The sequence below is a fragment of the Vespa mandarinia genome, chromosome 13 (assembly GCF_050613455.1).
Source record: "Vespa mandarinia isolate Hongniang chromosome 13, ASM5061345v1, whole genome shotgun sequence".
NCBI classification, from domain to species: Eukaryota; Metazoa; Arthropoda; class Insecta; order Hymenoptera; family Vespidae; genus Vespa; species Vespa mandarinia.
In genome coordinates this window covers 2,592,501-2,607,500 of record NC_140822.1, presented here as the reverse complement: position 1 = coordinate 2,607,500, position 15,000 = coordinate 2,592,501, and the positions used below count along the sequence as shown (strand labels likewise).

The 15,000-nt window shown below is 28.7% G+C and overlaps 3 protein-coding genes across 7 annotated transcripts in view; 1 reads left to right on the top strand and 2 right to left on the bottom strand.

Annotated features, from left to right (window-relative positions):
* The window catches only part of LOC118444241 (xibalbin-1), an 8,930-nt gene extending 5,562 nt beyond the window's left edge, over positions 1–3,368 (bottom strand). For both annotated transcript variants that reach the window (XM_035872326.2, XM_035872327.2), the window contains exon 1: positions 3,021–3,368. In XM_035872326.2, coding sequence (XP_035728219.1) covers positions 3,021–3,105 — 85 coding nt within the window. In that variant the 5' untranslated portion in view covers positions 3,106–3,368. The remainder of the gene's footprint in view (positions 1–3,020) is intronic.
* Positions 3,369–9,144: 5,776 nt separating this feature from the next.
* On the top strand, positions 9,145–11,030 carry LOC118444236 (uncharacterized). Its single transcript, XM_035872309.2, has 4 exons — positions 9,145–9,606; positions 9,711–9,837; positions 10,012–10,225; positions 10,375–11,030. The coding sequence occupies exons 1-4, from the start codon at positions 9,379–9,381 to the stop codon at positions 10,565–10,567; spliced, it is 762 nt and encodes a 253-aa protein (XP_035728202.2). The 5' UTR covers positions 9,145–9,378; the 3' UTR covers positions 10,568–11,030.
* A 1,364-nt stretch (positions 11,031–12,394) lies between these two features.
* The window catches only part of Nf-YA (nuclear factor Y-box A), a 2,818-nt gene continuing 212 nt past the window's right edge, over positions 12,395–15,000 (bottom strand). Inside the window, exons 1-5 of one of the 4 annotated variants that reach the window (XM_035872317.2) lie at positions 14,267–15,000; positions 13,514–13,817; positions 13,298–13,434; positions 13,035–13,208; positions 12,395–12,950 (exon numbers count right to left, since the gene is read on the bottom strand). The exon at positions 14,267–15,000 is cut by the window's right edge and continues 55 nt beyond it. In XM_035872317.2, the coding sequence (XP_035728210.1) occupies positions 12,855–12,950; positions 13,035–13,208; positions 13,298–13,434; positions 13,514–13,805 (699 nt within the window). In that variant the 5' untranslated portion in view covers positions 13,806–13,817; positions 14,267–15,000 and the 3' untranslated portion in view covers positions 12,395–12,854. Of the gene's footprint in view, positions 12,951–13,034; positions 13,209–13,297; positions 13,435–13,513; positions 13,818–14,227 lie in introns of all 4 variants that reach the window. The other 3 variants (XM_035872319.2, XM_035872314.2, XM_035872318.2) reach the window with 3 other exon arrangements.

Here is a 15,000-nt window from a genome sequence, read left to right as displayed (position 1 = left end):
ATTTCGAACAATAATAATAATAATATTATGTATATATATATATATATATATATATATATATATATATATATGTAGTATTAGTATTATTATCAATACTAAACTACATATCATATAAATATTTATTATAAATATATATAGGTATATATATATATATATATAAAAATTTAATAATATAAGTCTCTTATATGTCTGACAATAAATTAATAAATAAACAAGAAATAAAAATTCCAAGACCGTTGATCCTTATATTTTTATATATCACGTTAGATATATAAAAAAAAAAAAAAAAAAAATGTCTAGTTTTCACAAGCACAATACCCTCTCGTTTTTCCGACTCGTATCCCTTTTTTTATCTACCCTATAAACGTGAATTCAATACCCCCAAAACTAAATCGATTCGAGTGGTAATAAAATATTTCACAATCGATGAGTGGAACTCGTTGGATTGGATATAAAGAAAGAAGGAAAAAAACAAAAAAGAAAGAAAAAAAATAAAATGAAATAAAATAATCATTTTCGTTAATTTTCTTTTTCTTTCTCTTTTTCTTGATTTTTCTTTTCTTTTTTTTATCGTTGCTTATAAATCGATGATGATGAGAAAATTAGAACAACGAAGAAGCTCCTTAAAATCATTGATCGTATCTACGTATGTCGTGTTTAATTAAAAAAAAAAAAAAAAAAAACATCGAAATTAAAATCGATTGGATGAACTCTTACGTACATACATACATACATACATATATATATATATATATATATATATATATATACATATATGTATACATGTATATGTATATAAACATATGTAGTCTTCTGTTAGTTGTGAAATTTATTTTATTTCATTTTCACGATGTTATTGCGTAATCAAGAAGGACAAAGGGAGAATAGTAATAGGGGATGGGATGGAATAGAACAGGGTTGAACAATTAAATTATAATTTACATTCGAGATAGTAAATGCAAATTACGTTTACGTTAGTTATCTCGTTAAAATCGTTAAAGACGAATTTTATTGAAATTTAAAGCTCGCCTGATCATATTCCTTTAACGTAATACTACTACGATATTAATAAAGAATATCTCGATCATAAGTATCAATTAATTAATGAATAAAAATATAATTATGATTTAAGGAAGATATTATAAGTTTGAATTTTCATTTGAAAACATTTTTTTAAATTTAAAACTCTTTCTCTCTCTCTCTCTCTCTCTCTCTCTCTCTCTCTCTCTCTCTCTCTCTCTCTCTCTCTCTCTCTCTTTATCTCATTCTCTTTTTTTTTTTTTTTTGTAAATTTTTCTCTGAATTATTTCGATGTATAAATGAGTACGTGTGTCTGACCATATTCACGCATTGTACTACTTCAATTGAAAAAGAACAAAAAAAAAAGTATTATACAGAAAGTTAAACAAATTTATCCAAAAAGAAAAAAAAATATAGATAAAGATAAGAGTTTGCCAGAAAAAAAAAATTAATTCAAATATATTAAAAATTCATTCGACAACGTTTGACGTATCGAAATCTTCAATTTTTTTTTTTTTTCATAAATTAAATTCAATTCATGAATGAACGAGTAACGCGCGTTTGATCGTATTAGCCATCGTACGACGTAAAATTTGTCGAGAAAAATTATTTACGTAAAATGGCAAACGTAAAAGTGTCGATAAAAAAGGATTTATGAAACAATTAAACTGAAAGTCGATAAAATATATATTTCGATGATTCGATGAATCGCGAATTATTGTCATATTACTTCGAGCAAATTAAATTTATGAATGAACAATGCACGTCTGACCACGCTATAGATTGTGCTACTTGAAATTGATAAAAAAAAAAAAAAAAAAAAAAAAATAAATAAATAAATAAAAAAGAAAAAAAAAGAGAAAACAGAAAAGAACGATCGAAAAAGCGAAAGAATGAATTTCAATGAAATTAATTAAATAATCTCATTGCATAAAAATATAATAATAAGTTAATTTTTTAATACTTTATCCCGATATAAATTCGAATAGAAATGATTATTTTTACGCGCGAATTATTTATATATGTCGATAAATTAACGAGAGTGTGCACTCGCACGATCATACTGTATCATCGTATCAATTGAAATTAATAACGAATAATAATTATTTGAAAAAGTCTGAACAAAATGTTTTTCCTTTTAATTAATTATGAACGATTTTCCGATATTTACTTCCTACGTTATAATTCTCATTGTTAAATTTAATTGTTTATTTATTCGTTCGTTCGTATTACACTTATAAACAAACGTCGATGTAAATTTATGGCCGATCGTGCATATTCGATATCGTAAGTTAACTTAAAAAATTATTTCATAATTAATTCATTAAAGAGATTTAACACAAGCGAAATATATAGGATGATCGATGTTTCGTTGAATTCAAAATATTTCATTGTAATTTAAATAACAACGAAATTCTGATGCTTTCGAAGAAAATTAGAAAGAAATTATTTTAAGAAAAAAAAAAAGAAAAAAAAAAGAAAGATATATGGAAATCAAAAGAAACATAAATTGTCATTGAAATTGTTCAAAATCGATTGATCAAAAATTATCGAACTTATATATACTATTATTTCACGAGTTCAAATATTTATTTATTTCGAACGAATCGACAAATCTCTCTTGGAAAAAAAAGATAACAGAAACACGTCTAAACATTCAAAGAAAGAAAATAGGAAAGAAAAGGGAACAAAAAAGAAGAGACAAAAAAAAGAAAAAAAGTCTCATAAAAATTGACAATAAATTAATCAATATTATATATATATATATATATATATATATATATGTGTACACCCACACGCATATACGCATACACATTTATTTACTATTATCTCGTATATTCAATTATTTTATTCGTCGAAGGAATTAACGTGAATTGATGATATCGTAGAAAAAGAAAAAAGAAGAAGAAGAAGAAGAAGAAAAAGAAAAAGAGAAAAATTCTTAAATGTAAAAAAGGAAATAATAAAAACGATTCTTTATTCTAACAAATATGACTTACCTTCGTCAAAATAGGGATTGCCAAGGGTACTTTCAGCCAGGATGACGAGACAGCAGAATAACAACCACACTGAAGAGAACTTCATTTTTCTTATCTCTTTCTATCTCTTTCTTTTTATTATATTCCCCAACAATATTCTCTCTCTCTCTCTCTCTCTCTGTCTATCTCGTTGGATATCGTTCGATAAAAAATACGAGAGATAAAAATTAACTTCTCGTAACACCGTAAAACGTTCTGATTTAATGTATATTTTCTCTCTTTCTCTCTCTCTCTCTCTCTCTCTCTCCTTATCTTTATATTTTTTGATATGAGAAGATAAGTACACCGGTCAAGCTTCGTACTCGACGATGTTCGGGATGCGAATGAGGATTTCTCTGCATAGACGATGCTTATATAGACACGGGGAGGCGTGGCGATTGCGCCCCTACGAGGATCGTAGGACGTAGAGGGAGAGGAGATTCAGGATATCAGAAGTTGCGAATTACTTTTTTGCACGAATTTCACCACGATTGGTCTCCATTTACAAGAAATCATCTCCCTCGTCTTACCCTCTCCTCTCTTCTCCTCATCATCTCGTCACGTTTCCCTGTGAACAAAATAACTAAAGGAGAGAAAAAAAAACAAAAAAAAAAAGAAAAGAAAAAGAAAAAAGAAAAAGAAACAAAAAAATACTCTCCTTCGATATGAAATATTTCATCGAATTTCTCTCTCTCTCTCTCTCTCTCTCTCTCTCTCTCTCTCTCTCTCTCTCTCTCTCTTGCTTTTTTCTGTCTTACAAACCAGCTACTTTTTCCTACCTTCTTCGCTTTTTAATCATTTTCATACGTTTCCTTCTATCTTCCTTTTATTATCATCCTTTGATTAAAAAATATATTTAAATGTGAAGCAACTGGTTGTTGAACGAATGGTTGAATAATTGATATGAAAAAATTTCTCAATGATGTCGAAATATAAAAAGAAATTAAGTAACAATTGAAATTGTAATGTGATAAGATTAGATTAAAAATATGTAAAAAAAAAAAAAATATAAGAAAGCATGAAATAATAATCATTTATAACTTTGTGCGTTATACAATATTTTTAAACATCCCTTCTAATCTAAAAATATTTATACGTATATATATATATATATATATGTATATATGTATATATGTGTGTGTATATTATAATTTTTTTCTTCTGTTTTTTTTCCATTATTAGAGTTATCAGTCTATTATGTTTTATTTTTAAATGAAGAATTGATATTGCTCATTTGAATATTAAAGGAGTAGGCGTACATTCAGTTTACATAGATCTCTTTATACGTCATATTCAATATATATATATATATATATATATATATATATATATATGACAAATCCAAATATGTATGTAATAATAATGTCATGATAAGGAAGAATATTACATTTCGCAAACGTTTAATACATTTGAAATAAATCAATTTCGAATTTAAACATAAATTAACAATGCCATTGTTTTGATTTTCTAAGTATTCATATTATATGTAAATATGATACTGATACATATGACAGAACATATGCATTTATATATTTATTACCCAATTGTTTCGACCAATTAAATGTATTTTTGCATTCTGTTAATAAGGAGAGAGAGAGAAAGAGAGAGAGAGGGAACAAAAAAAAAGAAATAAAACCGAATTTTTTATTGTCTGATAGAAAAGAGATTAGAACGATAGGAAAGGGAGATTGGAAATTTTCAATCCCTTAAAAAAAGAAAAAGAAATAAATAAATAAAAATAAACAATGATAAAAATAAAAGTAAAAATTTTCTATTTCTAAAAAAAGAACAAATATTCATTATTATTATAAAAAAAGAAAAGCACGACATATGGGAATTTTCTATCTAGTTATATAAAAAAAAAAAAAAAAAGAAAAACAGAAAAAGAAAAGAAAAGAATGAAAAGAAAAGAAAAAAGCAAAAAAGATTACGCGATCTCGACCTTAATAAACAAAAAATAGAATAGAATATTCTACCCTTTGAAAGGAGAAGAAAAATTGCGATAAAAATATATATGCTTGCATAAAAGCAAAAAACAAACAAACAAACAAACAAACAAACAAACAAACGAATAAACAAACGAATAAATACAAAAAAAAAATTGTCTGTTTCTCTTCAGAAAGAAATGAATTTTTTTCCCTTGATTCGACAAAAAAAAAAAAAAAAAAAAAAAAGAAAAAGAAAAAGAAAGGAAAAAGAGAGAAAAAGAGAGAGAGAGAGAGAGAGAGGGAGAAAATAATGAAAAAAGAAACCAAAGAAAAACTAATGATAAATATAATTCTTGATATAATTCAGATGGTGGGAGGAAGGCGATGATGACGATGGTGGGAGGGAGGGGATGATGACGACGGTGGGAGGTAGGGGATGATGACGATGGTGGGAGGGAATAAATATATATATATATATATATATATATATATATATCTGTGATAGCTTTTTAGCTCATTGACTTTCCGCGTGAATAAACGTTTCGAAAGACATAGACGATAGAAGATAGTAAAGGTGTCCATGTTATCTTCTTCGGTTCAGAAGGTCCATCAAGAAGAATGAGAAAGAGAAAGAGAAAGAGAGAGAGAGAGAGAGAGAGAGAGAAAAGGAACGCCCTTGATACGGTCCCTTGCGTTTATTCTTGAAATGGAGGGTGAAATAGTGTCCGTAGAAATAGCGGTCTCTCTATATCTCTATCTATTTATCTCTCTTTCTCTCTCTCTCTCTCTCTCATACACACATACACACACACATATATATATACACACACATGCACATTGACGTCATTATGAGAGACGAAACGCGTACTATCAATCATTCTATCCGTTCGTCGTCTATATCCCGCGTATTTCTCCTTGAGAACGATCATCTCCTCCTCGCATCCGGTGATCGTAATTCGATCGTTACATCTTCCGAATCGATCCTTCGGAGACGTCTGACTTTCTAACATTTATTATATACTTATATGTACATACATGTATGTGTATGTGTGTGTACGTGTGTGTGTATATATATATATATATATATGTGTGTGTGCGTTTATATAAATAAAGAAACGAAATATATGGGATAGAAATTCTCTATCTAGTGAGGGGAAAAAAAAAAGAAAAGAAAAAAAATTATACGATCTCGACATTAATAAACAAAATATATATATATATATATATGTGTATGTGTGTGTATGTATGTAATATTAATAATATAAATAATAAAATAAAGAATAATATTAATATATCAATATCTATATATTCTAGCTCGAAACTAATCTCTATTATTTCGTCTTTTTGTCTCTCTCTCTCTCTCTCTCTCGAAAGAAAGAAAAGAAAAAAAATCGTACCTTCATTATTTCTTGTTTATTTTTTTTGGAAACGAACTACGGAATGTTTTTTCTTTTTCTCTCTCTCTCTCTCTCTTTTCTTTGATCTTTTTTGTCCATAAGAAAAAAATGTTATCAAAAAGAGTATTACACATTGTTGCATTTAAATCAACATTTTAGAAGAAAAACTATATCCTATATGTATGTATATATGTATGTATGCGTGTGTGTGTGTGTGTGTATATGTGTGTAATTTCTCCTTTATTCCTTTATAATATACTATAGTGTAATATATTATATTATAATAATATAATATTATTTAAAATATTTTGAAAAAATAACATACAATTTTATAGACTTTCATATATTTATAGACTTTCATATATATATATATATATATATATATATATATATATATATATATATATGTATGTATATATATGTATATACATATGTTTATATTATTATTATTACTATTATTAAAATTATTATTATAGTGTATAAGTCGATAACACACCGATAATAAAGAAAGAGGACTTATCGAAAATGTCAACGGTTATGTTTTTAAAAATAACTCATAGAAAAAGTATACGAGAGAAAGAGAGAGAGAGAGAGAGAGAGATAGAGAGAGGGAGAGAGGATCTCTTCTTACTCTATGACGTTAGTTTTACAATTGATTTATTATTGCTTCTATAAATTGCCGCGACCTCTGTGTATATATACATATATATATATATATATATATATGTCTACGTACGTGTACGAGTTTCGATTTGAGATTAAAGAGATACCATGATCGAAACTGGGAGATAACAAAAAAAAGTATAAAAAGAAAAAAAAAAACAGAAAAAAAATAAAAATAAAAAAATAGAATAAATAGAAATAAAATTATATATATATTGTTACACCTACCTCCCAATTTCTCGACACCCACTACTCTCATCCTTATATCCCTTCTCCCTCTATTCCCCCCTCCCTCTCTCCCTCACACTCACTCTCTTTCTCTCTTTTTAACTCCGATAACACATCAATCACATCGTTTTCCTTCGTTCGATCGGCTCGTCAATTTAATTAAATTTCCGTAGTGAGAACTTCGGACAAGTTAATTAATAGTTATAACTATACAATGATACTCTCTTTCTCTCTCTCTCTCTCTCTCTCTCTCTCTCTCTCTCTCTCTCTCTCTCTCCGTTTCTTTCGATTAGTATTCTAAACGTTTACGAATATTCTCGAAGTTTCATCCGTGTAAAGGGGATGTTGATGAATGGTTGGTTGATTTTATCATTCCAAGTATGTCTGCCTCGTTCTTTTGAAAGAAATAAAAAATGTATTGAGTTAGAAACTCTTTCAAGTTTTCTAAGATTCATTTAACTGACCAACGAAAGTAATGATCGAATTTTCGAATTAGATAGCGAAAAGATATCAATGTTAGTTAGTATGCATTATTTATGATCACGTAGATGGATTCCCTGTGTATATCAGAAGAAAACATTTGATTATTTATTAAGGTTAAGAGATTTTGTAAGGGGATAAAAAACAAACAAAGGAAGAAAGAAAAAAATCCCCTCCCCAAAAAAAAAAAAAGAAAGAAAAAGAAAGAGAAGAGAAAGAGAAAAATTCTGGCCATTAATTTTTCTTACGGTCCTTTGAATATATTCAAAGATCAATTTTACGCATAATCGACAATCGTCTTATACCATAGAAACTTATAAAAATATTCATTGAAAATTTTCCAAGCCAATGTCCGTTGGCTAACAACTAATGAATCTAGGGTTTCCAGTGGCTTATTATAATGGTAACGTATATAAGGTATGAGGTATGGCACCCTCGTGTACCATAAACGCCAATTAGGATACGACCTCAAATTTCTCGTTTATAGACATGGCTCTTGTCGACCATTTTACACCATGTCTATTTATTCCTCTTTCTCCATGGTCGCATTTTTTTCTCTCCCGTATTACGAAATGATGATGGCTTGCGTGAGAAAGAAAATTTTAAGGGTAAGAGAGAAAAGAAAATAGGCGTGAGCAAGATTAACAGAGGAAAAAGGAAAAAAAAAGAACAACGAGAAAGAAAGAAAAAAACAATAAGAACAAGAAATAACGGAGATTAAGTAGAACTTTTGAGAGAACAAAAAGAGATATGTTTGTCACTCGTCGAAAAATTGTATTTTTTTTTCTCGCTTCTGCAACATTCGTTTTTCAATTTTGATACGTCAGCTCGTTATTTCTGGATCAACGGGAGAATGAGGCTTATCGTGGGATTTTATCGACGACACGCGCAAATTTCATGCGAGCTGTTATGTGATACGACAAGATTTTCAGTCTTTATTAATAGAAAAATTAAAAAAAGAAAAGAAAAAAGAAAGAAAGAAAAAGAAACAAAGAGAAAAGATTTGTTTTTCTTTTTGTTTTTTTGTTTTTTTTTGTTTTTTTCTTGTTTTTTCAATTTACCATTATTTACAATTTCTATTATGCGCGCATAAGATAATCATTCCCGTTAAAAAATTCTTAATTAATAATCATTTTCATAATACATTATATTAAGATTATACTTTGTTAGTTGCTACGTACTATTTATCGATTTTTAATAATTAATTACGTAAATGTTTTAATTAAAGCTCCTGTTGTTAGGCAACACTTCTTACACGGCCGATAATGTTCTATATAAATTTTTTCCGATCGAATATATCTACAAATACCTTACTTACCATCCGTACAGTAAGACAGTTCGTTACCGACTAATGGCGTCCGTACCGACATTATCGATACGGTAAGTGACGTAGTATATTTATGTTTCGATCTCGTTGATGTTTATTTTCTCGAAGACTTTTATCTTTCCATCGGTCGAGTATAATACTTTGTCGAGTATATTAATGAAATTAATACATTTGATTTAGAAAAGAAGAATAACGAAGAGTGTATTTCTTTGTAAAAGAAAATACTCTTGTTGAATTATTACAAAGAACATTGTAGTGCCTACACACTTTATATATATATATATTGTTTTGACATAACCTCAAATAAATAATAAAAGATGATCTTCGAGTCGGCCGATGAATCGAGAGACTTCCTTACGCGATATAAAATAGATTATCCTTCGAGGGATGCGAAAAAATTGGCAAAGTATGAACCGAAAAAGTTTTATCCAACATCCTTGAATATATTAAATGAACCGTATAAATGTCATTTAAATACAACACAGTTAAATGATACTTTACCTTTGGAGGAACGAACAGAAAATCCTCGATATTACATGAATAGGGTAAAACGAAAAGATCGAATTCTTTTAGATTCTTTTGATTCCCTTAGAGAATAAATATATATAATAAAAAAAAAAAAATTATTTATATTAATTTATCGTTATAGGTAAACGAAAAGTATCCGCATTTGAAAAAATTTATTCTCGAATCTTCTTTAAACGAAGAACTTGTCGAACGAGAAAATAAAAAAGTGAAACGAACTATTTATCAAACGGATTATTCTAAACATCTTGGTTAATATATAATAAATGAAAAAAAAAAAAAAAAAAAAAAAAAAAAAAAACAATGAGATTGTTTTTATGTGAATCTTTTTGTTTTTTTTTCTTTTTTCTTCGAAACACGATCAAAATTTATAATTTAGAAAAAGAATAATAATTGATATGTCATTATTTTTTGAATTTTGACAGATGATTTTTTATCTTTGCGTGATCAAAAGTTAGGAACGCATATGGAACGAGTAACTTTACCTGACGACTGGATTATCCCGGAAACCGTACAAAAACGATCTTTTCGAGATCCTTGGAAAATGATTAGAAGAGATTTATTACTCGTTAAAGTCAAGGGAAAACCAGAAAACAATCTCGATCCTAATCCGAAAGAACGTGAAATTCTTCGCGTCAGGTATATATATATATATATATATATATATACTTTTGTAGAGAAAAATATTTTATTCTCATATTATTTTGTAAAAGAAAGAAAGAAAAATTGCATTTTACTCTTGAAATATATAAAAATTTCTCTTCTTTGTTATCTTTTGTCATTTTTAGAACAGGAAAATCTGAATACGAAGATGCGATCGGTAAAACAGGAGATTTGATTATGAAAGAAAAACCTTATGGCATACCATTACCAATCGAGACGACCGTAATATTTCCAACAAAGGATGATCCTGATAAGAAATCTGAATGTTCTATTATTCTAGCATCCAAAAATGTGGCATTGCCATCTAATGTATTTTGATTTTTCATTTTTAAAACATAAAATTAATTTTTCGTTCAAATGTACAAGTAAATTTAAGGTTATGGATTAATGATCAATCGATCAAACAATCGTTATTTTCGGTAAAAAATAAAATATAGTAAATTAAATTACGTTCTGTTGCTAGTTAACTTTACATGGCAAAGATCATAATTTACATGTATATACATACATATGTGTGTGTGTATGTGTGTGCGCGCACGTGTGCGTATACGTGTAAACTGGTGAGAAATAATTTTTTTTTTATAGAAATGGTCCACATTTCGTTTCAAACTTTCTTTTTTACATAATGTTATTTTTAATGTAAAAAAAAAAAAAAAAAAAGAAAAAAAAAGGAAAAAAGAAAGAAAGAAAGAAAAAAAAAACAATCTTTTGCTAGCATTACAAAGTATAGTAAACGTATAAACATTGGATTTCTATATCCTACCCTTTATACTAAATTTATTTATATCGTCCAGAAAGTACTTGTGAAATTTGATTTTGAAATTACTGTCTAGATCATCGACTTGAATCATGTAAACAAAAAAGAAAAGAAAAAACAATATATATATATATACATATATATATGATGTAAGAATATTAATTAATTGTATATGAAAAAAAATTAATTATATTAATTGTAATTTTTAAAACGAACTCATTACTTTTTAATTTCAGAATATAAAGTTCACACGTCGATTGATTTTGGAAAAGAAGCTTCAAAAATTATTAATACGTTGAATTTGATACAATTTGATTATACCTTAAATTAATAAATATGTATCATATGTTAAATTTGTTTTGAACAAAAATATTTAAGATATATATACATATATATATATCCATTCTTTTTCTTTTCCCTTTTTTCTTTTTATTTACTTATTTTTTTTTTCCTTTCTATCTTTAAACTCGACATATAATAATATATAACCAAGTTCAATCAAATTTTTGAAATGATCTAAATTTAATTGTACTTGCATTCGAAAGTATATACATAAAAGTATTATTTGAAAAGTTTATAAAGAAATTACGCATGTCTAATAATTAATATTTTTAAAAGTTAAACGCAGTAATGGTACCCGGTATATGTGATGCATAATAATAAATTATTAATTCAGTCTCTCAATCGATGATCTCAATATGTACGATATACGATAAAAATGAATTCCTCTAATTGTGCTTCACGAACTTCGCGTGTAACATGATCAATAATAAATTGTATTGATCGATATATATATATATCTATGTATATATATATATATATATATATATATATATATATATATATATGTATATGTATCGTATATCGTCATTGTCGTATCATTTCTAACACAGTCCAATATTTTACTATGATTTACCAAGCTCACATTCGATTTGTAAGATAAATAAGCACTAGAAAAATATTACAGACATAAACATCGCATTTTATTATTTCTTGCCTTTGTGTCTTTTTTGTTTTATTTTTGTTTTTGTTTGTTCCTCAGTATATATACAAATTCTAATGAAAGCGAAGTTTTTATTCGACCTTCCATTGTGTTAAAAGAGAGAGAAAGATATTTATTTACAAGAGCGAGCATACATGTTCGAAGATGTGTTTAAGTTAGAAATATATGAGTACAATTTCATTATTGACTCATTACGTTTTAATCACTTCAGTTTTCCTTAACGCCGCATCTCTCTCTCCCCCCTCTCTCTCTCTCTCTCTTTCTCTCTCTCTCTCTTTCAATCTACTTTTAAATAAATATCTACAATGGGCAGATCGTCAGAGAGAAAGAGAAAGAGATACATATATACATATATATATATATATATATATATATATATATATATATATATATATATAGATAGATAGATAGATAGATAGATTGGTATTGTTTTCAGATATATCACTGAATTAATTAATCAGACTTTCGTTTTTTTCCATCGTTACAATTAAATATCATAGAAAAATTATAAGTAATAAACTTGATAATATCTCTTCGAACGTTAAACACACACACATATATCTCGAAGTAACATTATTTACTTCGTTAATTTCACATTTGGTACCAATATGAGTGTATACAAGAAGAATGCACGTTCCTATAGTTCTAGATGACCAAGTTTTGTATGATACTTTAACACTTTCTATTCTGTTCCAGTAATCAATAAGATTCGATGTTGATTGAATTGAATGATTATGAAATTTTTCATTCTTTTTACCAGAACCATTACGTCCTTGTACGCATAGTTGGACACTATTTACTTCATTGAAGAGAGACAGGTTCAAATTTTTATAATACACAGGCACTTACTTCCGTTTCTTTACTTGACCCGAATGGAAACGACCACCTTCGCCACGAATTCTTTTCATTGCATGTTGATGACGAGATTCATGAAGATATTTCTGTAATATATATTTTTAATTTATATTACATGAAGTACTTGAATTTAAAGATATAAAAATATTGAAATGTGACAATATACATACAGGTCTTTCCTTTGGAATTTTTCCTTCTGCTTCTAATTTGGCTCGTGCTTGACGCCTTTTTAATATGCGTCTATATTGTTTGGCATTCACATACAGAGGTTCTTCTTCTAAGAATTCTGCATTTGGTAATGCTACTCTTTGAAATTGTGTTTGCCCGCTATTTCCTGGTACCATCTTATAATAAAGAAGAAAAAAACAATGAATATTTTTTAAATGATATATCTTAATAATACTACCTAAATAAATAAATAAATTACACTTACCATAACTACATTGCCTGCTTGCGAAGCTGTTGCTGTGGGACTAGCTAATGGTTGTACAGGTGCTGCTGTTGCAGTTGCTGTTGCAGTTTGTGAAGTTGTACCAGCTATTTGCATGAGGTTCCCATTGATATTTATAACTTAAGAAATAAAATAAAAACATTGAGATACTAATCATTCAAATGGAAAATATTAAGGATAACTTTTAATTGTATTTACCCGTAGGTTGAGCCTGTTGAACCTGGCCTTCTATCTGTACAGGTTGATAAATATAAGTCTGTCCGTCTGGAGTTTGAATAATTTGTGGGGTCTGAGGTTGTTGTATAACAATCTGTTGGCCCGTATTAGTAAGACTGGAAACAGGAACTACTTGAATCTGTCCATTGGGAGCTGCTACTTGTATAGCTTGAGGTAACATCATAGCTTGTCCTCCTTGTCCCATTTGAACGACTTGTACCGTTCCACCAGTACTCCCAACAACGACAGCTTGTCCTTCTCCCAATTGTTCCATTTCAAAATTTCACTGATGAACAAAAAACATTCAATACAATGAAAAACTTGTCCTAAGAGTAGAAGAGAGAAGGATGCAAAAGGCACTTAAGGAGATTTTCAAAGTCATTGAAAATTATTCATAGTTACAAGCAAAGAAACAAAATTTCACTAAGAATGTATTATATTAAATCTAAAGGATTACGTAGAAAGTAATAAAATAAGAACGTACTCGAGAAAAAAAGAAAAAAAGAAAAAAAAGAAAAAAAAAAGAAAAAAACGAAAAAAAAAAAAGAAAAAAGGAAAAAAGAGTGCGTTTGATTCGCCCCCTCTTTTCCATTTCCCACAATTAGGAAAAATCATAGTTGAGATATATCATTAATCAATGTAATTAATAATAATAATAATAATAATAATTATTATTATTATTATAATCATCATCACCATCATTATTATCATCATCATCATCATCATCATCATCACCATCATCATCATCACTATGTTTTGCGATGTTTTGAAACGCCAACGTGGCGTACATCTTGAAGAAGTCCGGATTAAACCCACGTGCGGGATCGAGAGATAGACGCGAGGTGCATGATATACAAGGAAAAAGAGGGGGAAAGCGAGCGAGAGAGCGAGAAAGCGAGAGAGAGAGAGAGAGAGAAAGAGGAGGCATAAATGATGGAACGCAATAGAATGCAAGAGTGAGATATATATACATACATATATATATAGAGAGAGAGAGAAAGAGAGAGAGAGAGAGAGAGAGAGAGAGAGAGAACGAAAAAGAGAGTGAGCAAGCGATCGAGTGAGTGAGAGAGAAAGGGAGGGAGGGAGAGAGGGGGAGAGAGAGAGAGGAAATATACTCGAGGGCAGGCGGTAATCGAGGGCTACGTCGTCCGTGTATGCTGCTTGAAAGACCTTGCACGGGTTTGACGATTTCACCGATGCTATCGCAAATAGTCGAAGGGAAGAGGAGGCACCTTAATTAAACCATATCGGAAAGCACAAAACTTGAGTCGTGATAATATTGTAGCGTAAATTTTCTTTGGTGGTTGAACGAGGCGTCGAAGAATACGTATCCAAAAGGCGGCATGGTAGACGATGGATTTAGTCGGTGAAACGTTTGCCACGACAAACATGGCCGAGCAGGAACGGGTTTTTCAGCGTCGGCAGTTAACGATAAAACGTTTTCGAGGTGATACGAGAAAAAATCA

Bases quoted from the DNA above. Each gene is read 5' to 3' on its own strand.
- LOC118444236 (XM_035872309.2), top strand. From the start codon at position 9,379: ATGATCTTCGAGTCGGCCGATGAATCGAGAGACTTCCTTACGCGATAT. The intron at 9,838-10,011 runs GTTAATATATAA...GAATTTTGACAG, and splicing joins GGATTATTCTAAACATCTTG to ATGATTTTTTATCTTTGCGT. The intron at 10,226-10,374 runs GTATATATATAT...TGTCATTTTTAG, and splicing joins CGTGAAATTCTTCGCGTCAG to AACAGGAAAATCTGAATACG.